This window comes from Carettochelys insculpta, chromosome 10 (assembly GCF_033958435.1).
Source record: "Carettochelys insculpta isolate YL-2023 chromosome 10, ASM3395843v1, whole genome shotgun sequence".
Classification (NCBI taxonomy): domain Eukaryota; kingdom Metazoa; phylum Chordata; order Testudines; family Carettochelyidae; genus Carettochelys; species Carettochelys insculpta.
Window position 1 is genome coordinate 26824450 of NC_134146.1, and position 25027 is coordinate 26849476.

General features: G+C 45.2%; 2 protein-coding genes across 2 annotated transcripts in view; one reads left to right on the top strand and one right to left on the bottom strand.

Moving 5' to 3' along the window:
• MED12L (mediator complex subunit 12L) overlaps positions 1-25027 on the top strand; it is a 295842-nt gene that overhangs the window by 187982 nt on the left and 82833 nt on the right. The window lies entirely within an intron of this gene.
• Positions 8098-21911, bottom strand: P2RY12 (purinergic receptor P2Y12). The gene is made up of 2 exons (XM_075004271.1): positions 21882-21911; positions 8098-9809 (listed from the first exon to the last, which is right to left on the bottom strand). The coding sequence occupies exon 2, from the start codon at positions 9786-9788 to the stop codon at positions 8796-8798; it is 993 nt and encodes a 330-aa protein (XP_074860372.1). The 5' UTR covers positions 9789-9809; positions 21882-21911; the 3' UTR covers positions 8098-8795.

The window sequence follows — 25027 nt, forward strand, 5'->3', positions numbered from 1 at the left end:
GGGGGGGGGAAGGTCAAGAATTAGATTGAGCCAAGTATGCAGACGAGCCCCTGTAGTGACTCAGAAAGTTCCCATCATGATTTAAACCATGTGTTAATGTGCTGAATTTGAATACAAGAGCCAGCTCGGCTGCTTCTCTCTCCAAAACGGTGCGACAATTCCTCTTCAGTAACACACATACCTTGAAGTCATTGACAGAATGCCCCATTCCATTAAAATGTTGACTAACTGGTTTGTGGATCTGGAGTGTTTTGATGTCTGTTTTGTGCCCGTTGACCCTTTGTCTAAGGGAGTTAGAAGTCTGTCCAATATACAAAGCATCTGGGCATTGTTGGCACATGATGACGTATATGATGTTAGTAGAGGAGCATGAGAAAGTGCCCATGATTCTGTGAGTAACCTGGTTAGGTCCAGTGATGGTATTTTCAGAGGAGATATGTGGACAAAGCTGGCAGCAGGCTTTGTTGCAGGGAAAGGTTCCAGGACTGGTGTTCCTGGGTTGTAGACTGTGGCTATTAGTGAGGATCCTCATGAGGTTGGGAGGTTGTCTGTAGGAGAGAACAGGCATGTCACCCAGGGCCTTCTGGAGTGTAGCATCATGATTAAGAATAGGTTGTAGGTCTTTAATAATTCGTTGCAGTGGTCTGAGTTGGGGGCTGCAGGTGATGACCAGTGGTGTTCTGTTCTTGGCTTTTTTGGGCTGATCTTGGAGTAGCTGGTCTCTGGGTACGCGTCTGGCCCTGTTGATTTGTTTTTTTTTTTTTTTTTACTTCTCCTGGTGGGTAATTCAGGTTTATGAATATTTGGTAAAGTTCTTGTAGTTTTTGGTCTCTGTCAGTTGGATCAGAGCAAATGCGATTATATCTAAGAGCTTGACTGTAAGCAATGGATCTAGTCACGTGTGCAGGATGGAAACTAGAACAGTGTAGATAAGTATAGCGATCAGTAGGTTTTCAGTACAGTGTGGTACTGATCAGGCCATCTTGGTTAGTACTGTAGTGTCCAGGAAATGTATCTCTTGCATGTTGTAATCGAGGCATAAGTTGATGGTGGGGTGTAGATTGTTAAAGTCTCTGTGGAATTCTTCTAGAGCATGGGTGTCCAACCTTTTGGCTTGCCTGGGCCGCATTGAGTGAAGATAGTCTTGGGCCATGTACAAAATATATAATATAGTTAATGTATATAAATTACATAATAATGTTAAAATTTTACGATCTTGTGGGGCCGCATTATTAGCTGTACAGGGCCGCGTGCGGCCCGCAGGCTGCAGGTTGGACATGCCTGTTCTAGAGCCTCTGTACCATGGGTCCAAATCATAAAGATGTCATCAATGTATCTTAAGTAGAGGAGTGGTAATAGGGGACGAAAGCTGAGGAATCGTTGTTCCAGGTCAGCCATAAATATATTAGCATATTGTGGGGCCATGCAGGTGCCCATAGCAGTTCCACTAATCTGGAGGTATAAATTGTCCCCAAAATGGAAATAATTGTGTGTGAGAACAAAGTTACAGAAGTCAGACACCAGACTGGCTGTGGTGGCATCAGGGATGGTATTCCTGATTGCTAGTAATCCGTCTTTATGTGGAATATTTAGTGTACAGAGCCTCTACATCCATTGTGGCAAGGATGGCGTCATCAGGAACTTTTCCAATGTTTTGTAATTTCCTCAGGAAGTTGGTGGTATCTCGGATATAGCTGGGAGCGTTGGTGGTATAGGGTTTGAGGAGGGAGTCCACGTAACTGGATAGGCTGGTGGTAAGGGTGCCAATACCTGAAATGATAGGGCGTCCAGGGTTTCCAGGTTTGTGGATTTTGGGAAGTAAATAGAATAATCCAGGCTGCAGCTCAGATGGTGTGTCTAAGTGAATGAGTTCCCGAGTAGGAGCAGGGAGTTCCTTCAGTAGTAGTTGTAATTTCCTTTGGCATTCCAAAGTGGGATCAGCGGAGAGAGGTCTGTAAAATGTGGTGTTGGAGAGTTGTCTGGCTGCCTCCTGTTCATAGTCTGACTTATTCAGGATGACAACAGCACCCCCTTTGTCAGCTGGTTTGATGGTCCTCCTTGCTTACTGTTTTTGGTTCTCTGTCTTAAATATTGAGTCTGTTCTGGTCTGGCTATGGTCTGAAGAAGTGGGTCTGTCCCATGAAAGCTCACCTAATAAACTATTTTGCTAGTCTTTAAAGTGCTACTTGACTGCTTTTTGTTTTGATAGTGTATAGACTAGCACGGCCTCCTTTCTATTACTAGGAAAACGTGTGTGTGTGTAATTTATTTTACTGTTTTTCCATCTGTTAGAAAGAAGGACTTACTGTATCAAGCTATTGAAAACAGCAAAATAGACAGACATGCTGGCCCTCCTCTATGTGCAATGCCTTTGGCAACAAATGTGTCACTTGACTTCCTTTGTTCTGTCCCCACATCTCTCAGTATGTGAAATATTTTCTAATATAATAAGCTAGTTCCGCTTCAGCATTAGTTTTTGTATGTGAATTCCTGTATGTGTCAACACAGAGCCAAAAGGTCTGCAAATGAAACTTTTTCTGATTGTTACACTGCCCATGAGCACTATAGGTTCCCATAACAGTTTCATCACTAGTTGAAGTCCTGTTTATAGTCTTGTCTTAAGTAAATACAAAGAACCACAGATTTCCTCAACTACAGAATCATGAGAGTTGCACTGACATCTTTGTGAACCATATTAGATAACTGCAAGGCATGGAAAATTGCCAGAGAGTGAGGAGAACTAGAGCAGTGGTTTCCAAACTTTTTGGCATCATGCCCCCCTTTTGATTTTTGCAAAACCCTCAGCTCCCCACTTTTTCACTATCATCCAACCCACCTTTTAACAAATAATTCAATTTGTAATTTGAAATAAACACAAAAATTTGATATAAAATGTTATTTAAAATTAAAAATAAGCACAAATATAAGTTTTCTTGGCCCCTTGTGGTTGCTTGGTGCAGCCCCAGCTGGCCAGCTGCTTGAGCCCCATGCCAGCCTCCAGAGCTGCCCACCTGTCTGAGACTTGTGCTACCAGAGCAGCCTGCCCAAGCCCCACACTGCCAGGGCCGGCTGCCCACCTGCCATCCCAAGCTGCCCAAGCCCTGGCACTGCCAGGGCCAGCCACCAAGCCCCACGCTGTTGCCAGCCACCCAAACCCTGTTCTGCCAGAGCCAGCTGATTGAGCCCCACAAGTCCCACAAGCTGGCGGTCCGCCTGAGCCCTGCAAGCCCTGCGAGCTGCCCAACTGAGCCTCTCCTCTACCCTCCCACAAAGCCAGGCACCTCCAGTCCCCCAACTAACCCCATCCTTCTCCCCCCAACCCACACACACACTCATTTGCAGAAGGCAGCCAGCTCCATGTGGGTCTTTGCCAGCTGCCTGTTTTTTATAGAGGCTGCACTGTGTCACCCATGTAAAATGGCAGGGGCTGAGAGCCAGAAGCAAAGGCCAGATCTTTCTTCAGGTGGGGAGGAATGAAGGGGGCGGGGCTGGGTCACCTCATGCCCTCCCAGGGGGATATGCACCCTAGTTTGGGAAACTGTGAACTAGAGGCAAGAATAACCATTTTTAACATTGCAGTGAAGGACTGGACATCATACTGCTGAATAATCACTCCAAGGGGAGTTCGTTTATCATGAGTTGCCTTTATTTTTAAATCTAGGCCATGGGCAGCCTTAAATCAGGTTTGGAATCATACTTTCTTCTTCATTTAGATATTTGTGCTTATACTGCACACACCAGAGCCTAAACTTGCCCATTTGCATCCCTCAGCAGTCCTTCTACTTACCAAGATAATCACTTGCCCCAAGGCAGGGGGGATACCATGGAGACCCAGTTAACCCTTTATTTACACTAATGTGGGGAGCCTCTGTTTGAAGTTGTCATACCTGTTATGCATGCATGCATTTTTCTTAATTATCCTGCTGCTAGAAAACAAACCTAGGAATCTAGAAACAAAAAGGAAAATTCCCATTGAGCTCCGCGATAGTAAACTACTCCTTCAGAGCACTGACTGCCCATCTTCTGTGGTGGAGTGCCTGTGCAAGCTTCCTGGTTCAGGTTATTGAACTTGCCATTTAAAGTGGAAGAAGTTCCTCTTTTGTGCAACACCATGGGAGTGTCTACTTTTGACAATGACTTTTTGCAATGAAATTAAGAAGCTTCACCACAAAAGGAAAACCACCTCCACAAGAGCCCTACAGCTCTTACTGGTGATGCTTTTGCAGCAGTGTGCAACTGGAAACAGTTCTTGCTGCATCGTGAAGATATACTAGGGTGATGCTCGATTAGCTGTATTTTCTCCAGGTGAGGGAGAAACAAACTTTTTCTGTTTAAGGAAGTCGATGCCAGTACTCTCTTTCTCCTCTCAAGAGGAGAGATACACCGTAGCTTCAGACTGTGATTGGGTCAGTTGTTCTTGGTCAGTGCCCTACCAAGGTGGATAACAGTTTGAGGTTCTGGACCACATTTGTTCATGGGCACCCTTCATCCACTCCTGCACTGACATTGGCATCTGTGGGATGGACAGAAGCACTGTTGTAAGGATGAGCACATGTTCATGTTTTGTCTCTCTCTCTCTCCCCTAGCAAGAGACTGAAGAGTCATTAGCTACAAGGCTTATCTCAGGCTCCCATTTCAAATGAACAGTATGCTCAGAGGACTCATTCTGGTGCCCTGGCATTGACTTCCAATTTATGAATCAGCAGAGGATGCTACTCCTCCATACTAGTCCCTTGACTCCAAACCCCCAGCACTGACTCCATCTGTTATCATAGCAGTACCTTCTGTGTCGGTGCCAATTATCTCAACAGGACCCGCTGCCTCAGCACTGACTGTTTCAGTATTGAAACCTTATACAGTGCTCTGTGATGTATCAGTGGGCCTAATACAGGAGTCACCTCTGAAAAACTTAGGTAACTATGGAAACCCCAGCCATAGAGTCACCAGTATGGCAGTCTAGCAATGTGCTGCCTCTTCTAACCTCCCTATGTAAAAATGGGGTACACTTGGTAGGATTGCCTGTCTCATCCCTAACCAGGAAGACCCCTGCTTCAGGTGACTGATTCCGTTCTAATCATCCTGAAACTTTCTCTCACTAGATGTCAAATTCTAAAGGCAAAAGTCCATGTTGACTCCAACTTGACCCTGGAGCTCGTGGTACCACTGTTCTACTCCGAGTAGGTGAGGCGTGTTTCCCACAAGACAGATTTCAAACATCAATCAACTTCAAGCCCTCCTAAGAAACAGTGAGATGTCTGTCTGTCTTCTAGGACACGTTATGCTTAAAAGAAGCACACAGGATCTTTTTCATGGGGATAAGGCACTGTGCCACATTTATTAAACAATATAGGCAAAGCAGCGTATGGTTACATGCACGCACGCACCCTGCTGATGCTATAGTTACCAGTCCATTGCCCACCCTGAACTACTGGCCAGATAGATCAGGAATGGGGGTGTTGAGCCAAGTTCTTTATGTCAGGACTGGTGCTCCATGCTGTAGCAGGATGGAACCCAAAGACTAAGGAACATGCCATTCTTTGTAGAGGTTTTCACCCATGCAAGTCCACGTGTTTCGCTTTATCAGGCCTTACTCAATAGCTCAGCATTCCAAACAGTCCAACAGCTTCCCACATTTCCAGCAGTCCTCCTGAGTGCAACCTCATCTAGGTGTTGCCTTGCATGCTGATGGCCCAAAGGTGTTGGTCTCTTGGGAAAGTCCTTATACATTCTTCACCAAAAGGGGAAGGGGGGATGCCTGCCTCCAACTTTGAGGAAATCAATCTGCCTTGTTTTGGTTTGCCCCAAGTTCTTGGCTCCACCTCCTGATCCTCTGGGTATTGAAGGTCCTTTCATGTCCATTCTTTCTCTCATTCACACACACATGTACACATTTACATTACTGCAGAATGGCAAGAACAAAGAATGTGTATCACAATTTAAAAATCTACAAAACTATAAGTCTACACACACAGCCTCATGGATTTCTGTCACATGACAGGCCAGACTTCACTTTCACTCCATGCAAGAGTAGTTGAAATCGGTGTACCTGCCTCGCAGACAGTGTAGACAGGATGGTCACATTCACCATATTAAAATGGAGGAAACCCCTCTTCAGCTGTGCAGTGGGATACTCCTCTGCACTTCTGCCTAGCAAGACTCCATATGTCTCAGTTTTGACCATTTATTGTGCAAAACCATCCAATAGAAATCATTTAGAGAATTGTGCAATGATATTAATTGAAGGCTAGATTGCAGTTGGTCTGATGCACCTGCATAGGGATGGAAGGGGGAGGATGCAAGCTGTGCCCTTTTTTAACTTATGTCTGCTACCTGCTTTGTGGGTAGCAATGTGGGAGGGATAACTGCTTCCATGAGGTTGCTGTTACCTCTCCTGCAGAGGTGGGTGGGGAGCAGGCAGAGTGTTGCATGTTCCCATTCCTAGGGAGTGGATGAGGACAAATACTCAGTTCTACTGTCACAGTCTACTTCCCCCACACCCATCCCTACCCCATCTCACCAGATGTTGCTTCCCTGTTTTTAATCACTCTGGTCTAAGTATTGCCTGTTTAGAATGTACATTTTACCTGTACTTGCCCTGAATCCTTGTAGCTTCAGACAGTATATTGAATTATGACATTAATCTCAGAGTAGTAAACTAATGTAAGTGGCACATTCCCTTCTGCAAAGAAATATCCGTTATTTTCTCCTGGATTTTCATTGTACAACTAGAGGCAGGGAAAATCAAGATCACTAAAATTATTAGTAACTATACTTAGGCTTGGCAGAATTCAGTTTTTATTATAATTTCAGCAGATAATATTGATGTTTATTGTGTCTTTTCTGATATTTGTTTAAATTTTCACAATTACAGGAAATTGGGGGGCATTAGAAAATTTAATGATGGCAGACATTGAGATTCAAAACGTTAAAGCTTGATAACTGTTAAAACAAAAATTGCCAATATCACATGTCAAAATATACAATGCAAAGACCCTTAAATCAACAAATCATTCTTGTTTCATTATTATTTCCTAGTCTATTTGTTCATGCCTAATTCAAAGTCCTAAATCACTGGATTTTGTCTTTTAAAATATCACGTTGCAATATGCACATTTTGATAACTATCAATTAAAATATTTTTGCATCATTTTATATGTTTATGGTGAAATTGGTATTGACTGATAAAAATCAAACTCTTCCAGCTGGTATGATTTAGTAGATCAACACAAAAAGCCATAAAACATATAATACAAGTTTAATATTAAAATTATATACAAGTTAAGATATTTTAACAGGTTATAATATTTTGTCTCTATCCTTCAAACTGTTATTCCCGTGTGTGTTTTCTGTGACGATAGTGAGAACACAGCAAGTAATATCTGTCTGCAGGATCAGGGCCTTCCATGTCAGTAGAAGACTTTTCAGACTAGGAGTCTGGTAAGTAGTTGTAGAGCACTGAGTTTGCCAGTGGTTCCTTACATCATCCTAAGTCAATCTGCACTCACAACTGTGTGGGCAGTTATTACTGAAAATTGCATTCCTGACTTTCCCATTTTTCAAACTAAAAATGAATAATAGCTGTAACTAAAAAGTATAGAATGACATCTAGTGTAATGTTAACAAGCTGATATTAACGCTCAGGTTGATTTAACCTTTTCAGTGCTTCCATCTCATGAAACCCAGGAAATATTGTACCAAGTTAGTTTTACTGAAAACGGTCGTATTCAATTTACATACTGCTCACAGTAAAACCATAGTTCTTTGGATAGTCTTTTATAATATATTCTGGGAGAACTCAGTGATTCAGATTTAGTTTAGATAGACTTGCTTACTATATGGTATTTCTTACTGGATACAACTATAAATAAATCAGCTAATAACTTTAACAATTAAAATTGTATAATGCAAGAAGTGAAATGTTTGCTCTGCTAATTCAGCAAACACAGTTTGTTTTCTCCCATATGCTTAGTAGTTTGGCATTTGAATGCAAGGTGATAACTTTCTTTTTTAAAAATGGGCTTACTTTAGTTGCTGTTCTTGGATTTTAATTGGTTTGGGTGAAATCCTGGTTCTCACTGGAAGTCAGTGTGCTTTGTCATCAACTTCAAGGGAGCCAGAATTTCACTGTTTTTCTTCTGAGCCCTCACTGTTTATAAATTCATGTATAGTATCCAATGACTAAAGCACTACTTTTTGTTTACAATTGTTTTAAGAGGCATACAGGCCTGGATCCAACATGTGCTTAAAGTTTAGCACAAGAGTATTCTGACTGACTTGTGAAGACTACTTGTGCGTAACTGAGTATAAAGCCACACTAGTGCAGAAGATCTACCCGCTTAGGACTGATCTTCAGTGGCATTGTTTCATGCATGTGTGAAATGATGCTTTCCAGGGTCAAAGTTGACCCCAGAACTCCTCACGAGTGGCAAGTATTAAGGAAGGTCAACAGGAGAAACGCTCCCATCGACCTTCTTCCATGTAGACGGCAATTGTAGTTGACTGCTGGTAAGTCTATTTTAGCTACGCAGTTGACGTAGCTAAAATTACATCTCAGCAGTCAATTTCTACGTCTAGTATAGCCATAGCCTAAGGATATACTTTGCTGGACTGGAGCTATAACCAGTAGGTCATTTGTTTGTGTGTGTTTTTTTCATGGAAACTAGTCTGAGTTGATACAGATTCAATTCCCAGACAAGTAAGTGGTAATTTAACCATTGATGTTACTAGGCGTAAGATCTGTGTATTTATTATTACTAAGCATGTAGATACTTACAATACTTGCTCTTGTTATAGCCTTACAGTGGTGTCTCATCACTACTATCTCCGTTGGCATGCTCCTGGGTGCGTTTGTGTAACATATTGAGCAAGGATTTTCTAAAGGACTTACACAGGAAAAAATATATGAATGGATCTAGGCAGGCATTTAAAGAGGTCAGCCAAAGGGTGCTCTCTTTTATGTAGAACAATATGTTTTGAGCAGAGCATTGAAAAACGTCCCTTGTTTGGCTCAAGGTGTAGGGAATTCTAGTAAAATGGAATGGCACAAAACAAATAAAGAACACTGCAATAATGATAAATACCTTCATATTTACAGCTTTTCTGGATACCTTGCCCTTGCATCTCGTTCTTTTATATGATTTGTACAGTTCTTTAGTTATTAGTATGTAACATACAACTATGATCATGAAATTAACCCAGAAGATAAATTGGCAAATGTAGTTCACAATTTCATGCCATACTAACCCAAAGTCAGATTTCAAGAGAGCACATTTCTTCACTGTTTCATGCATGGGTTTTTTGTTTGTCAGAATCATGTTAGGTAGTGCAAGAGTAAACATAAATATCCATATTACTGTGGACAGAATCTTAGTGCCTAACAGGCTGTTAGTGCTTGATGTTTTAAATGGTCTGGCAGCTTTCTGATAGCGATCAATAGTTATTAGGCCCAGAAACAAAATACTAATGTACATGGTGAAGTAAAATATGACCTGTGTGACCCGGCATACAAATCCCCTCAAAGCCCAAGGTGCCAATTTTGCATCACTTAGAATTTTGAATGGAAATGTCAGGATCATGAGGATGTCAGAAATGACTGTGTTCTTCAGAAAGATGATGAAATTAGATTTACTGGAGATTTGAAAAAACACGCACATCGCCAGGCCGTTCATGACAATGCCTACAAAAAAGAGAACAGTGTAGAGCATGGGAAAGAGAACTTGACTGATTTTGTTATCACTGTTGCAGTTACTTTCATTTCCAGGGTAGCTGTCGTTGTCTGTGGCTTTCATTTGTACTTTGATATCTTTCTCCTGTTAAAACAAAAAATGCCTGGTTATCATTTATCAGTCAGAGAACTCGAGCATTCATTTCATTCAGGTTGGATAAACATCACTGATGCCATTTTTATGTCAGCAACGAAGGGTCCTGTGGCACCTTATAGACTAACAGAAAAGTTTTGAGCATGAGCCTTCGTGAGCAAAGACTCACTTCACCAGATGCTGGTCATGGAAATCTGCAGAGCCGGGTATAACTAAGCCAGAGCAAGGCTGGGGATAACAAGGTTAGCTCAGTCAGGAAGGATGAGGCCTACTACCAGCAGTTGATCTGGAGGTGTGAACACCAAGGGAGGGGAAGCCACTTTTGTATTTAGCTAGCCATTCACAGTCTTCGTTTAATCCTGAGCTGAGGGTGTCAAATTTGCAGATGGATTGTAGCTCAGCAATTTCTTTTTGGAGTCTGGTCTTGAAATTTTTTTGCTGTAGGATAGCTACTGTTAAGTCTGCTACTGTGTGGCCCGGGAGATTGACGTGCTTTGCTATGGGTTTTTGTATATTACCATTTCTGATATCTGATTTGTGTGCGTTTATTCTTTTACGTAGAGACTGTCCAGTTTGTCCAATGTATATAGCAGAGGGGCATTGCTGGCACATGGTGGCATAAATTATATTGGTAGATGTGCAGCTGAATGAACCCACGATGGTGTGGCTGATCTGGTTAGGTCCTGTAATGGTGTTGCTGGTGTAGATATGCGGGCAGAGCTGGCAACGAGGTTTCTTGCATGGATGGGTCCCTGAGTTAGAGTGACTGTGGTGCGGTGTATAGTTGCTGGTTAAGATTTGCTTCAGGTTGGCAGGTTGTCTGTGGGCAAGGACTGGTCTGCCTCCCAAGGCCTGTGAAAGTGGAGGATCATTGTCCAGGATGGGTTGTAAATCCCTGATGATGTGCTGTAGAGTCCTCAGCTAAAACCTCTACAGCTGAGGTTTTAGCTGAGGACTCTACAGCACATCATCAGGGATTTACAACCCATCCTGGACAATGATCCTCCACTTTCACAGGCCTTGGGAGGCAGACCAGTCCTTGCCCACAGACAACCTGCCAACCTGAAGCAAATCTTAACCAGCAACTATACACCGCACCACAGTCACTCTAACTCAGGGACCCATCCATGCAAGAAACCTCGTTGCCAGCTCTGCCCGCATATCTACACCAGCAACACCATTACAGGACCTAACCAGATCAGCCACACCATCGTGGGTTCATTCAGCTGCACATCTACCAATATAATTTATGCCACCATGTGCCAGCAATGCCCCTCTGCTATATACATTGGACAAACTGGACAGTCTCTACGTAAAAGAATAAACGCACACAAATCAGATATCAGAAATGGTAATATACAAAAACCCATAGCAAAGCACGTCAATCTCCCGGGCCACACAGTAGCAGACTTAACAGTAGCTATCCTACAGCAAAAAAATTTCAAGACCAGACTCCAAAAAGAAATTGCTGAGCTACAATCCATCTGCAAATTTGACACCCTCAGCTCAGGATTAAACGAAGACTGTGAATGGCTAGCTAAATACAAAAGTGGCTTCCCCTCCCTTGGTGTTCACACCTCCAGATCAACTGCTGGTAGTAGGCCTCATCCTTCCTGACTGAGCTAACCTTGTTATCCCCAGCCTTGCTCTGGCTTAGTTATACCCGGCTCTGCAGATTTCCATGACCAGCATCTGGTGAAGTGAGTCTTTGCTCACGAAGGCTCATGCTCAAAACTTTTCTGTTAGTCTATAAGGTGCCACAGGACCCTTCGTTGCTGTTACAGATCCAGACTAACGCAGCTACCCCTCTGGTTTCTATATCAGATTTTTTAGTTAAAATAGTTTTTTTTAAAGTAACCTATTTAAACTAATTTTTTAAATTGGCAATTAAGACATAAAACTATTCTAATGAAATTATTTAAAATTAAATAAAATAAAAATAAAAAGTAATATTAAGCAGAACATTTTTGGTGCCACAATTGATACCAAGTCAAATAGCTGAACTGGTGAAAATCACTGACTAAGAACCTGTACCATTAATTTGTTTAAGTGCTAACCTGGCTTTTGACAGCAGTAACATCTTTGGCAGGTACAGAAAAGGTGTTATTTTTCATTTCAGTTTATTCAGCTAGTTCCATTCAATTTGTTTAAAGTTAAGAAGCCATTTGGGAGCTGAAAAAGCTGAAAAACTTCATTTATTATTCTAATCTGTTAATAACACTAACTGTGGAAGGATGAAATATATTAGCTCTAAAATCCTAAAAAATCATGACCAGAAAATATATCTATTCAGTAACTATAGGTGAAGCTTCCTTTGTTTAATAAAGCAATTAGTTTTAAATACAGAACATGTTTTGGTAAAGAAAGAAGATAAATATTCAGTAATATTAAACTAGATTTATTTAAGTAAAAACATAAATGACATTTTATGCATTTTACTTGAATCTGAATTTTCATTGACTGACAAAAATCACAAGCATAAATTAATTTAGTAAATAAGAAATGCATAATTCACCGTTTTAATTTAATAAAAAAATTCAAACGTTAAAAATCTAAAGTATCAGTTAGGCTGTATAATTTTGTGTGTGTGTGTGTAATCTACACACACACATCCACACATATATACTCTTGACTAGCAAAAAAAAGAAACATCAAATTTAGTGTAAAGGTTACCAATTCATGAGAATCAACCTTTCTGTAGGAAAATAGAGTTCAAATGGAAAATATGGTTAAAATCCAATTATTTAAATCAAGACTTCCTGCTTGCCGATTTAAATTATAATTAAAACTAGTTATTTAAACAACTTTGGTGATTTGAATCAGTCTATCCTCTTTGTATTCTGGTTACTCTGTTAATATGAATGTTATTGGGTTTTATGTTAGCATGATAGCAAATTTATTACACCACTATGATAATGGATCTGCAAATACAGGGCTAAATTCAGAGGCTGTTTTTCTTAAAAATAATATAGAGTAATTTAAGCCACCATCAGTTAAGATAAAAATAGGCACTCTTAGACATTGGTCAGTTGGAGAGACTCATGCATCAGGAAGCAAGACAAAAGTAAAAGAAAGTTTTAAAATTAAGATAGGATGATGGCTGAGGAATTTGAGCCCTCTTACAACCTTGTTTTCCTCTCCTTTCTTTTGACTCATCGGATAAAGGAGTTGGGATAAATTTACTACCTCAATAAATGGATGTTGACTGGTCTGACATACAGACTTCTAGCTTGGGGGATTAGAAAAAGATGTAAACTGTATGAAGAATCTCATCTCTGAATATGTCCCACTGAATATTCTTTTTGGAGACCCATGATCTTTCCAAGTGATTTCCTGCTACTTTGTGGAGAATTGAGAAGTGAATGCTGACCAGCTACTGTTTCTGTTCATTGCTAGAGCCACCTGGTGGACAACACTTAGTAATACATGCAATGCAGTAGTAGGTTAAAGGTCTTTGGCCACAACCCACATACTAGCAGAAATAATGATTCTGGGGTAATGCAGACCTATCATTTCATTTTTTTCCTGTTTAGTGATGTCTTCAAACCAAAGTTTTCAATGGGGAAGGACTATGTTCTTCCCATGTTTTTAATACAGGGTTAGGATTGGGTGTATTAGTTACTTTTGGCAATATATTTAAACAGTAGTGATAATTGAGTGCATGTTTAAAAGAAAATCATATGCAGTGCTGCGTATATTATCCACTAACTTTTCTTTTCTCCTCCACCTGTGCGCTCCATCCTAGAACTTTTGGGGAGCCATGGACCCATCTCATCTGATTATTTTGTTGCCCCTCCCTGTTACCCCAGCCTTTCCATATTGCTGCCCCAGTTGTCCTCTCTCATTCTTTTTCCTTCCTCTTCCTCCCCTCTGTGGTATCTGTCATGATGATGATGCCTCTTACTAATCACCTCTGTCAGTGCTGTCTCTTGACCTCACTTTGTGCCTCTTCTAAAGGTCATTCTTTGCCTGTCTTCCTTTGCTCTGACTTGTCTGTCTCAATAATGCTGAAGCCATTAGAGGCTTTCCCTTCCCAGAGCAGATGGTGGGAGGGAGGAGGAACCTCAGGTTCTTCTTCGAGTGTCCCCGTGGGTGCTCCACAATAGGTGTCGGGCTTGCCTGGCGCCGCAGATCGGATCTTCCAAGCAGTTTCTGCCGGACCGCGCATGCGCCGGCACGCACCGCTCCCTTGCGCGCTCCTGGCCATGTGCGCGATCCGGTCCCCGCCAGTTCCTCTTAACCGCCGTCGGCTGCAGACGGAATCCGAACTAGGCTAAGGCCAAGTAGCGTATTCAATGACTTTAACTGTTTTTCTTTAAAGTTTTTCAAGTACTTAGGCTACTGCAAGTTAGCCGGTTGTTATTTTTGCAAAAAAAAACAAAAGCAACAAACAAACTACAAGCGGGACAGCTTCAATCCAGTCCCAGTAACAAGCGCCGGAGGCCAGGAGCATAGGGCCATCAGCCCTCCTGCTGCGGCAGGCCATCGGAAGGGGAAAACAGCACAGAGAAGGTGCTAAGTACCCGTTTAACAACTGAAAGACTCACCAACAATGTCCTCTTCAGGATTTAAAAAATGTGAGTCCTGCCGAGAGGCGATGCCAGCGTCCGATGGGCACAGTCTATGCATAAGGTGCCTTGGGGAGTCCCATGTTGCACAGAAATGCTCCTTCTGTGCTAAATTAACAGCCAGAGCAAGGAGAGACAGGGAGATGCAGCTTAAAATGCTGCTTTTTGATAAGGCCCTCCAGCCAGACGTGCCAGAGCGGCCGCAGCAGGAGGGACCCTCCGGGGCCCATAAAAGGAAAGCCGCCTCCCTCACCCCATCAGCGCAAAAACGGAGGAAAGCCTCCCCAGCCCGATCCCTGCCGGCAGCAACAGCGAGCGGGACGGGAGGAGCGAGCAGCCCCCAGCCGCAGCAACAGCTGATCAGCAGCGGCACGGAGAGCCACGTGGAAGCGGCTCAGCCTCCGATAATCAGCCAGCCGCCCTGCACCGCAGGCAGGGCGGTGGCTAAACAAGCGCCGGTACCGGCGGCACCGCAGGCAGCGGCACCGACCCCCGGGGAACCGGCGGTGCAGAGCGCGCAGGCACGCAGCCTGCAGGCACCGAAGGACACCGCACGTGCGGCACCGCCTTCGAGCGTGCCTAGCACGGTGCAGACGGGGCCGGGATCCCCTGTGCATCAGGGGGCGGAGTTACCTCCTCCAGGGAGGGGGAAGGCTGCACACAAGAGGAGGCATTGCAGCCCCTCTCCGGACAGGGCTGTGGAGTTGCTTTCTCACAGCCCTCCGCTTATGTTGCAGACTCCAACCAGAAGGCAGGGGTCCCCCCTAGCCTACCCGGAACCCCCTTCTCCATTTTTGCAACCAGCCTCACCCTGGCTGGGACCACCTTCACCCTTCCTGGGGTTTGAACTGCTGGACTATTATGCAAAATCGCTCTCTCCAGTGTCTCGACGATCTCCCTCCCCCAGACGCAGAGGGTATGCACCAAGGGAGTGGTCTAGGTCACCTTCCCAAGAACAGTGCCTATACTGCCATGGTCGCCCCTACCACGCGGGGCATAGACACCATCGGCAATCTACTAGGGAAAGATCCCCACAGACGATCTCGTACCCCCGAGGGCAATTGCGACCGGGGACAGAGACTCAAGTATCTCAGGGGGGACTGGTTATGGAACCCCGAGATTTTCCCTTGCAAACCTCTAGCGAGAGGGTGTACCATCACCAGCAGGAACTGGAAGGGTCCAGAGAGACGTACCCCAGCGGTTCCTCGCTCTCCTCCCCGGACGAGGCTACGGCCCTGGGGGACGTCCATCCTCCGGACGATCTCAAACAGTTTCAAGAGCTGTTTAAGAGGGTGGCCTTCACGCAAGGCATCCAGACAGCAGAGGTGCAAGAGAAACACCATAAGCTCCTCAAAAATTTGAGACCTCCGGCCTCCTCCAGAGTAGCAATACCGCTTGATGAAGCGATCTTAGAGTCCGCCATTACGATATGGCAGACCCCTGCGACTATTCCGCCTGTCCCAAAGAAAGCGGATAAGAAATACTTCGTGCCGGCGAAGGGCATGGAGTTCCTGTTCAGCCACCCACAGCCAAATTCCTTGGTGGTGGAGTCGTCGCAACAAAGATCAAAGACATCTCAATTCAGGACAGGGGGAACAGACAAAGATGCCAAGGAGCTAGAGCTGTTCAGCAGAAAGGTCTACTCCTCCTCCACTTTAACGTTGCGAATGGCAAATTACGCAGCGCACTTAGCGAACCATAATTTCGACAACTATTCCAGGTTAACCTCCCTCATGGACTCGCTTCCAGAGGACAAAAAGCCGGTGCTCAAGGCCATAGTGCAAGAAGGCTACGCGGCCTCGAGGACAGGAGTTCAGATCGCCCTGGACGTTGCGGACACAGCAGCACGTTCCACAGCAACGGCAGTGGTGATGCGAAGGGAGTCCTGGCTCCAGACTTCGGGTATACCGAGGGATCTGCAGGCGAAGATAGTTGACCTTCCCTTCGACTCGCAGAAGCTGTTTGCTGAATCAACTGACTCGGTCCTTCATTCCAGTAAAGATTCAAGAGCCACACTCAGGACCCTGGGGATTTACACCCCTCCATACACAAAGAAAAGGTACTACCCTCAACAAAGACGGTACCAGTACCAGCAACAGCGCCCCCAGTACCACAGGGGTTACGAGCAAGGGCGACATCAACAGCACCAGCAGTACAGAACTCCCAGGCGACGTTCACAACAGAGCCGTGCGTCCTCGGGGCGGGGCCAAAGGCCACAAGTTTGACATACAGATCCAGGGCTGCGCCATCACTACTATCGCACAAGGTCATCCGAAGCGACTATTCCACCATCACCTCCGACCATTCTACTACCAGTGGCAAAGGATCACCACAGACAAATGGGTGCTGGAGATCATAGCCACGGGGTACGCCATCCCCTTCCAGTCGCTCCCACCGCCACGACCTCCACCCAGGCCCCACCTCCAGGAGGCCTCCCATGTAGCGAGGCTCAGGCAGGAGGTGGACCATCTCATGCTCATAGGGGCAGTGGAAAGAGTGCCGGAGCAACTGCAAGGGAAAGGGTTCTACTCCAGGTACTTCCTCAAGGAGAAAAAGACAGGAGGCTGGAGGCCCATCTTAGACCTTCGCGGCCTCAACAGGTACCTGCGCAAGCAACGTTTTCGGATGACCACAATCACCTCCATCTTTACAGCACTGGACGATGGAGATTGGTTCGCAGCCCTCGATTTACAAGACGCGTACTTCCACATAACTATCCATCCGGCTCACCGGCGATTCCTCCGGTTCATGGTAGGCAACGAACACTTCCAATACAAGGTCCTACCGTTTGGCCTCTCCTCGGCCCCCAGAGTCTTCACCAAGACCTTGGCAGTGGTGTCAGCCTACCTGCACAGACAGGGGGTATTTATTTTCCCGTATCTGGACGACTGCCTGCTCAAAGGGGCCTCGAAGGGGGAGGTTCTGCGCATGATACGCATCACAGCAAACATGTTCTCTTCACTTGGCCTGGTTATCAATCTGGCAAAATCAAAAATAGACCCCACACAGGACATAGAGTTCATAGGGGCTCGCATAAACTCAGTTACAGCGAGAGTATATCTACCAGAGGCTCGCTTTCGGGCCATCGGTTCCCTCGTGCAGGTCATCACCTTCAGCCCTACAGTGCCGGTCTTGACGTGCTTGCAGCTGCTGGGCCACATGGCAGCGGCGACGTTCGTAGTACAGAACTCCAGGTTACACATGCGCAGCATGCAGCTCTGGCTGGCGAGTGTATACAAACCGGCAGTACACACCGTTCACAGGGTGGTGTCGCCCACAGCCGGGGTGCGCAAATCCCTACAATGGTGGGTAAACCCCAGGAATGTGCTAACAGGGGTACCCTTCCACCAGCCGCAAATATCGGTTTTTCTCACTACAGATGCCTCCCTCATAGGGTGGGGAGCGCACATGGGCGAAGAGGTGACTCAAGGACTGTGGTCACCCACGGAACAGTCACTACACATAAATATACTGGAGCTCAGAGCAGTGTTCAACGCCTGCAGACACTTTCGAGACCACATACAAGGCAAAGTCGTCGGGATCAGTACAGACAATACCTCCACCATGTTTTATATAAACAGGCAAGGAGGAGCTCGATCCCGTGCCTTATGCGTGGAAGCAATCCGCTTATGGAACTGGTGCATCGCCAACAATATAATCTTGAAAGCCTCATACTTGCCGGGTGCGCACAATGTGAAGGCAGACCAGCTGAGCAGGCGTTTTGCACTCTCACACGAGTGGCAGATCCGTCCCGATCTGCTACGGCCAATTTTCCACGCATGGGGTTTTCCCCAAATAGACCTGTTTGCCACTCAGCACAACAAGAAGTGCCCACGATTCTGCTCCAGGGCAGGACTGGGATGGGGGTCCCTGGGGGACGCGTTCGCGATCCCGTGGAGAGGCCCCCTGCTTTATGCGTTTCCTGCCACAGTGCTGATCCACAAAGTCTTGCAGAAAGCCAGGAGGGAAAGGGCCCGGATGATCCTGATAGTCCCAACGTGGGATCGACAACAATGGTTCCCCCTACTCCTGCGCATGTCGGACCGTCCACCGATGCCTCTTCCGGTGGCGCCGGATCTGCTCACGCAAGCCCAGGGGTCCATAGTGCACCCGCACCCCCAAAGCCTGCGACTGCAAGCGTGGTTAATCCATGGCTCAGCTCCCTAGAGAGCACATGCACAGTGGAAGTACAGCAAGTCCTAGAAAGTAGCAGGAGGACTTCCACCAGGAAGACCTACAAGCAAAAATGGACTCGCTTCACGGCTTGGTGTTCTACCAAACAGCTGGCCCCCCTTTTGGTGCCTATACCTACAATACTAGAGTATTTACTGGACCTCAAGAGAGGAGGACTCTCGCTATCCTCGTTGAAGGTCCACCTTGCCGCCATCTCGGCGTTCAGGCATGAGGAGGAAGGGCACACGGTGTTCGCCCATCCCATGGTTACCAGGTTCCTCAAAGGGTTGGTAAACCTATACCCCCCTCGGAAACCGATTCCACCTTCGTGGAACTTGGACCTGGTGCTTACCACGCTAATGGGACCACCGTTCGAGCCCTTGGCCACGGTTCCCCTCCGCCTCCTTACAATAAAGACGACCTTTCTTCTTGCAATTACGTCAGCTCGTAGGGTGAGCGAGCTCGCGGCAGTCATGGCAATGCCACCCTGCACTGTTTTTTCCAAGGAGGCGGTAACCATACGGCTGCATCCAGCCTTTGTTCCCAAAGTTTCTTCAGAGTTTCACATTAACGAACCTATTGTTCTACCCTCGTTTTATCCAAAGCGTCATAACTCCAACGAAGAGGTGCGCCTACACCTCCTGGACGTGAGGAGGGCGCTAGCCTTCTACGTAGACAGGACCAAGTCCTTCCGGAAAACGGATAGACTCTTAGTCTCCCTCGCTCCCAAATCGAAAGGAGAAGGTCTCTCCTCGCAGAGAATCTCAAAGCACATTGTATCCTGCATAAAAATGTGCTACGAGCTCAAAAAGACTCCTTTATCGGCCACTCCCAGGGCTCATTCCACTAGGGCGGTGGCGGCATCAACAGCCTTTTTCAAGGGCGTTGCGTTAAAAGACATTTGCAGAGCGGTGACCTGGTCATCCTACGACACCTTCGCCAAACATTACGCCCTTCACAGGGTATTCCAAGAGGATACCCGTCTCTCTGCAGCGGTCCTCTCGGGGACAAGGTGCACATAATCCGATTACCCGTCTCCTATCTTGGGTTACTGCTGGGTAGTCACCTATTGTGGAGCACCCACGGGGACACTCGAAGAAGAAAGAAAAGTTACTCACCGTAGTAACGGTGGTTCTTCGAGATGTGTCCCCGTGGGTGCTCCACTACCCACCCATCCTCCCCGCTTTGGATCTCTGTTAGTGTTTTGCAGGGGCACCCGAGGCGGTTGGTCGAGGAACTGGCGGGGACCGGATCGCGCACATGGCCAGGAGCGCGCGAGGGAGCGGCGCGCGCCGGCGCATGCGTGGTCCAGCAGAAACTGCTTGGAAGATCCGATCTGCGGCGCCGGGCAAGCCCGACACCTATTGTGGAGCACCCACGGGGACACATCTCGAAGAACCACCGTTACTACGGTGAGTAACTTTTCTATTATTTCTCTTGCTGGTTATTATGGCTGTGGATGGGAGCGAGTGAGTAAGGGTCTGGCTCAGCTTAAGGGAAGGTGGAATCTGAAGTCACACTATCATTTTCAGAAAGGTGGTGGGAGAGGGTCTGTAGCTGTGATCTTGAGACAGGAGACATCTCCAGAGCTATTTCTGTCCTCAGTACTCTCTCCAGACCACTAAGCAGCTAAACCACTGTGGCAACTCTCACACCACCTGCGGAGCTGCAGCCCTTGCAGGGAGGAAAAGTTGCAGGAAAATGCTTTGTTGCTGTGTGATCCCCAGAGTCAGGCATTCTATTAAAGCCTCTCGTACATCCCTGCAGTCACCTTTTCTTGCTGTGGGCCTGAAACTTTTTAGGCACCAGGTGGTGCAAGTAGTCACCCATTTTCTAAGGGAGACTCGAGCACTTGCAGAGGCACAGGGGTGCTTTGAATCTGTGTCCTATGAAGTCTGGCTCCCTCCCCCACATACTGTTGCTGTTCCACCTCAAGAGACTCCTGTCCTTCCTTCTGGTTGGCACAATAAGATGAAACAAAATTCTTGAGGCACTGCTCAGCAGCCTTTAGCATGCTTCACGGTCGCTGATCCCTAGTGTCAGACCAAAAGCTTCTTAAAGTACACAGATCCAGCTCCTTAAATGAATGTCTCACAGGAAAGCACAAAGCACGTAAGACATGGCAGATCTGCTGTTAGGGAAAATCCCTCCCTTCACCCCAAACTAGACACTGATTTCAGGTTGCATGTGAGCAAGGATCAGCTAGCTGTCTCAAACCTTAAGGGTGATTGCACAATCAGTTTGTCATCTATGAACTTGACATCCCATTGTTGATATTTAAGACCAAGAACCCTAAAATCCAGCATGTTGAAGTGCTTTGAGATCTTCAAATGGAAAGTGTTATAAAAGTGTAAAGTATCACTACTATTTACTACTTATTAACTGTATATTTCTTTCCCTAGTCTTTGTTAGGAGGCCTTAATGGTTTTGCTGTGAAGAAGAATAAAACAAGGCATTGGATGGGAAATGCTGTTATGAATAATTTGCTTTAGTTACAGCTACCAGCGTGTTTAAAAAAAAAAACCCTCCAAATTTACACTGATTTGTCAAAATATTTACCAACAGATCCCTTCTAATAACTGTATATGATGCAACTTAATTTTCATAATTGTATGTCACCTTATTGTCAGAAACAAGATTTATAGTCTTTGTCAGAAAAAATTAGAACCTCACTAATTTTCTTGTTCATAAGGTGTGTGCTAAATAATAGGAATACAAATGACAGTCTCTCCCCACTTTCCTGCAAAGATTAAACTCTGTTGGCAGAGTCCTGTAGTTTGAACTCATGTTAAGCTTTTGTTCAAATTTCACAGTATTTATTAGCGTACTATGAACAGTTATCACTAAATGCTCAAGTGCAGTTGTCAAGTAAATGAACAAAGTGCTGCTTCATTTTGGTCCTTGGTTTTCTGTCTTATTTTACAAAAGTGAGAACATTGGATTCCCAGCAATTAGTACAAAATATGATGGTCTACTATGTCATCCAAATATGTTTTTTGGAAAGAAAAGGGAAATACCATGTAAGAGAGTTTGCAAGAACAAAGTTTTCACTGAATTGTACACTTCAGGTCCTGCAATAATAAAATTATAAAAAATACTTCAGTATTATCCCACTAGGACCTGGGGGGAAGGTTAAATAGCTTCAGATTCTCTGAGTTGTCAGATGTGTGCCTCTCACTGATGCTTTTATTATTCAAATTTGCTCACTTATATTTCCATCTGTAAGAGTAAATATATATTTTAGCTGCAAATAGCAACTGTAAATCAGTGGCTAATTTATAAGTTTGAGGGAGCAGAAAAATAATTTGAGAGAGAAAATTACCTTATTATTGTAGAAAAAGATGAAATATGAGGTCTTTCCTGCAGTAGGAGATCAAAGCGGCAGATAATCTTTGATAATCGAGCTGGCAGATAATCATTTGCTGTTCCTTTTTCTCTTCGGTATTCTTTCTTTTTCTAAGCCTGAGAGTCAGAAGGTAGCATTAGTTTAGCAGCCTACTTCAGTAAAAATCCTTCAGATCAACAGAGAAGGAAGCTGCGTGTCCCAGCTTTAGTAGAGAGAAGCTCTGTTCTCCAGTTTGAAATTTGTGTGTCTTAGCTGTGCAGACAGTTTTAAATTCCAGGTGACAGGCTCAGTGCTTCCGCTTTTATTTCCTGTGAAAGGAGGAAAAGATACTTGGTTAAAAAAACGTAGAGCCATTATCCTTCTGCTTTCAGTCTCTTGAAGTACATTGTGAAAACTGCGGATAGTGTACTTTAAAAACTTCTTTATAGTTGTTGCTTTGAAAAGTTCGGAATAATACAGTAAGCACTTTCATATCAGGCAACCCCAGCACCAGGAGGTTGCTGGATGTTCAAATATGTCTCTTATTACAGAGGTAGTTGGGGGGGTCCCCAGCAGTGGGGCAGGGGATGGGGCGTTGGTCTTGTGTTTAGTGCAGGAAACTTGTGTTTGTACCAGTTATTTGAGAGTTCCGGTTGAATGAATACTAGAAAAACAGAGTTTACTGTATGATCAATATTTTTCTAACTTGTGATAATGTGTATTATTACAGAAGACATTCAGGACTGTATTTTTGATTATTTGCTTAGAAAACATTTAATTGTGTTTTAAACAGAAGGTGAAGTGATGATTTATTACTTTTAAGAAGAAATTTATATTACTGTACAATTTATTGGGCCTTTATGTAGATCTCAGAATATTTCACCTAATTTTCCAAATTCAGTTTGTGCTTATTTAACAGTTTACATTGTGGGTGCATCTACATATGCATTCCTCTTTCGAAAGAAGTATGCAAATGAAGAATTCAAAAATGCAAATGAGTTGCTTATTTGGAACCTCATTTGCATATTCTTTCAAAAGAAGAAAACCAGTATGGATGCAGCTCTTTCGAAAGCAAACCCCATCGTTGAAACAATCCTTCTCATTAGATAAAGGGAAGAAGGATTCTTTCGAAAGAGCAGCATCTGGAAACAAACTCTTGTACAATCACTTCCTTGTCCCACGATCACGGGCAAATCACTTCACCTCTCTTAGATTCAATTCTCCCATCTACAGAAGGCATTGTGTGTGTGTTATCACTTGTAGAGTGTGTTGAAGTGAAGTGCTCAGTGCAAATTATATGAATACCAATTCAAACACACACAAGGCATTTGTGTTCACTCTATGCAGACATCATTTATAGCCCCGTGGTGTGGTCGGTTCCAAATGGATCCTACGACAAAACATCTTAAGCAATAGTTTCACTGTATCTACACAAGCTGCCATTCGCACTCTGACTCCAATGTCCTTTCACTCATGCAGCTTCTTGAATCAAAGTGCTGTTTTGGAACATTGCCCATCGAGGTCTTTTCCTGTTTCAGATAACATTGCTTCTAAAGTGCATTAATGCAGCATTCCAGTAAACTTGTGTTAGATTGTTTGGAGACGATCTAAAGCAAATGTACTCTATATGGAATTAACTGTAGCTTAAAGGATAAAGTCTTATTGCACTGATTTATCTAAGGACTCGTGGTTTTTTCAGTTGTATTAATGTACTATTAGTACCATATTTGTTCTGGTTTCTGGAAAGGAAGATTAAATCTTGGATCTTTGCTGTATCAATACAGAAGGGAGATGTCTGCATTAGCACTGCTGACTGCAGCCCTAACAGATATAAACCAGTTGGGTGGGGCAGAGAATCTGAGTCACATGCACTTGCAGGGTGATTGTAAGAGTCTGTGGCAAAGGCACTGGTAGAGTTTGTCCAGGTGCTGACCAAATGTTAACAAGAAGGTGGCACAAATGCTCTGATGTTTCCCATTGGTACTCAGGGTTAGTGCTTTTTTTTTCTTAAAAGGTGGTAGAACTCAAGTCCCAAACCATGCCCCTGGCTTCCCTGCCCTGCGACTCAGCCCCCCTCCCCTACCAATACATGCAAGGGCCCAAACCATCCCTGGGTGGTTTAGCCGCCCTGCATGGGGTCTGAGTTCCCCCCCCCGCCCCCCGCAGGGCCCAAACCACCCTCACCAGCAGCTTAAGTGCCATCCCGCTGGGGCCCAAACCACCCTCTGGTGGCTTAGCTGCCCCTCATGGGGCCTAAGCCACCCCCTGGGTGGCTTAATTGCCCCCCTGCACGTGGCCCAGTCTGGTCCCCAGTGGCTTAGCCACCCCGTGTAGGGTCTGAGCTGCCTCCCCCACCCCACCCTACATGGGGTCTGAGCCACGCCTCCAGCAGCTCATCCTCCCTCAATGTGTGGGGCCCAAACTGTCCCCCAGTTCTCACCTCCCACTAGCTCTGGGCCTGCAGCAGCCCGCCAGCCCAACCACCTACCTGGGTGAGGCCGGTGCTGGCAGTGGTGTCTTGGTGGGGCAACGGAGGGGTGATGGGTGGCAGACAGGGAGCCACAAAGGGTTCCTTAAAGACCCATGTGTGGCTTGGATCTGCCCCACTTCCTTTTAAAAATGGCAGGGATGGGGTAAATGGTGATGGAACGCTGCTCTGATGGGAAAAAAGCCCTGCTCAGGGTTATGAGGCAACTCACTTCCACCTGCACTTAACATAAACGAGTCTTGCCTGGGATTGCTATGGATCATCTCCCTGATGCCACTAGTCTCTGGCAACACAAGCACTGCTTTCTAGGACTTGCTTTCTCTTCATAAGTCAGCAACAGGCACACATCCTCCCCTGAGTCCTCTGAGGCTAGGAAGACGCTTTTCGCAGCATTTCCAGCCAGGCATCATGATACCTTCCTTTCATAACAGCAGGCCTGTTAGCAGCTTGCCATTGAAGATTGAGGTGCAGAGAGAGGCCCTTCAAGATGTACCAAACAAGGCCTCAACTGAAAACAGGGTGCCCTCAACCCCCACCCTTACTTCTCCCTGGTAATGTCCTTCTGATGTCTCCACAAGCTCTTCATTAGCATTTAACTCAGTATGCTAATAAACTTCCATTATAAGAGACGCAATATGTAATAATCCAGCAGGGA

What these genes read in the sequence shown, in the direction of transcription:
- P2RY12 (XM_075004271.1), bottom strand. Translation starts at nt 9,788, where the DNA reads ATGAAAGCCACAGACAACGACAGCTACCCTGGAAATGAAAGTAACTGC.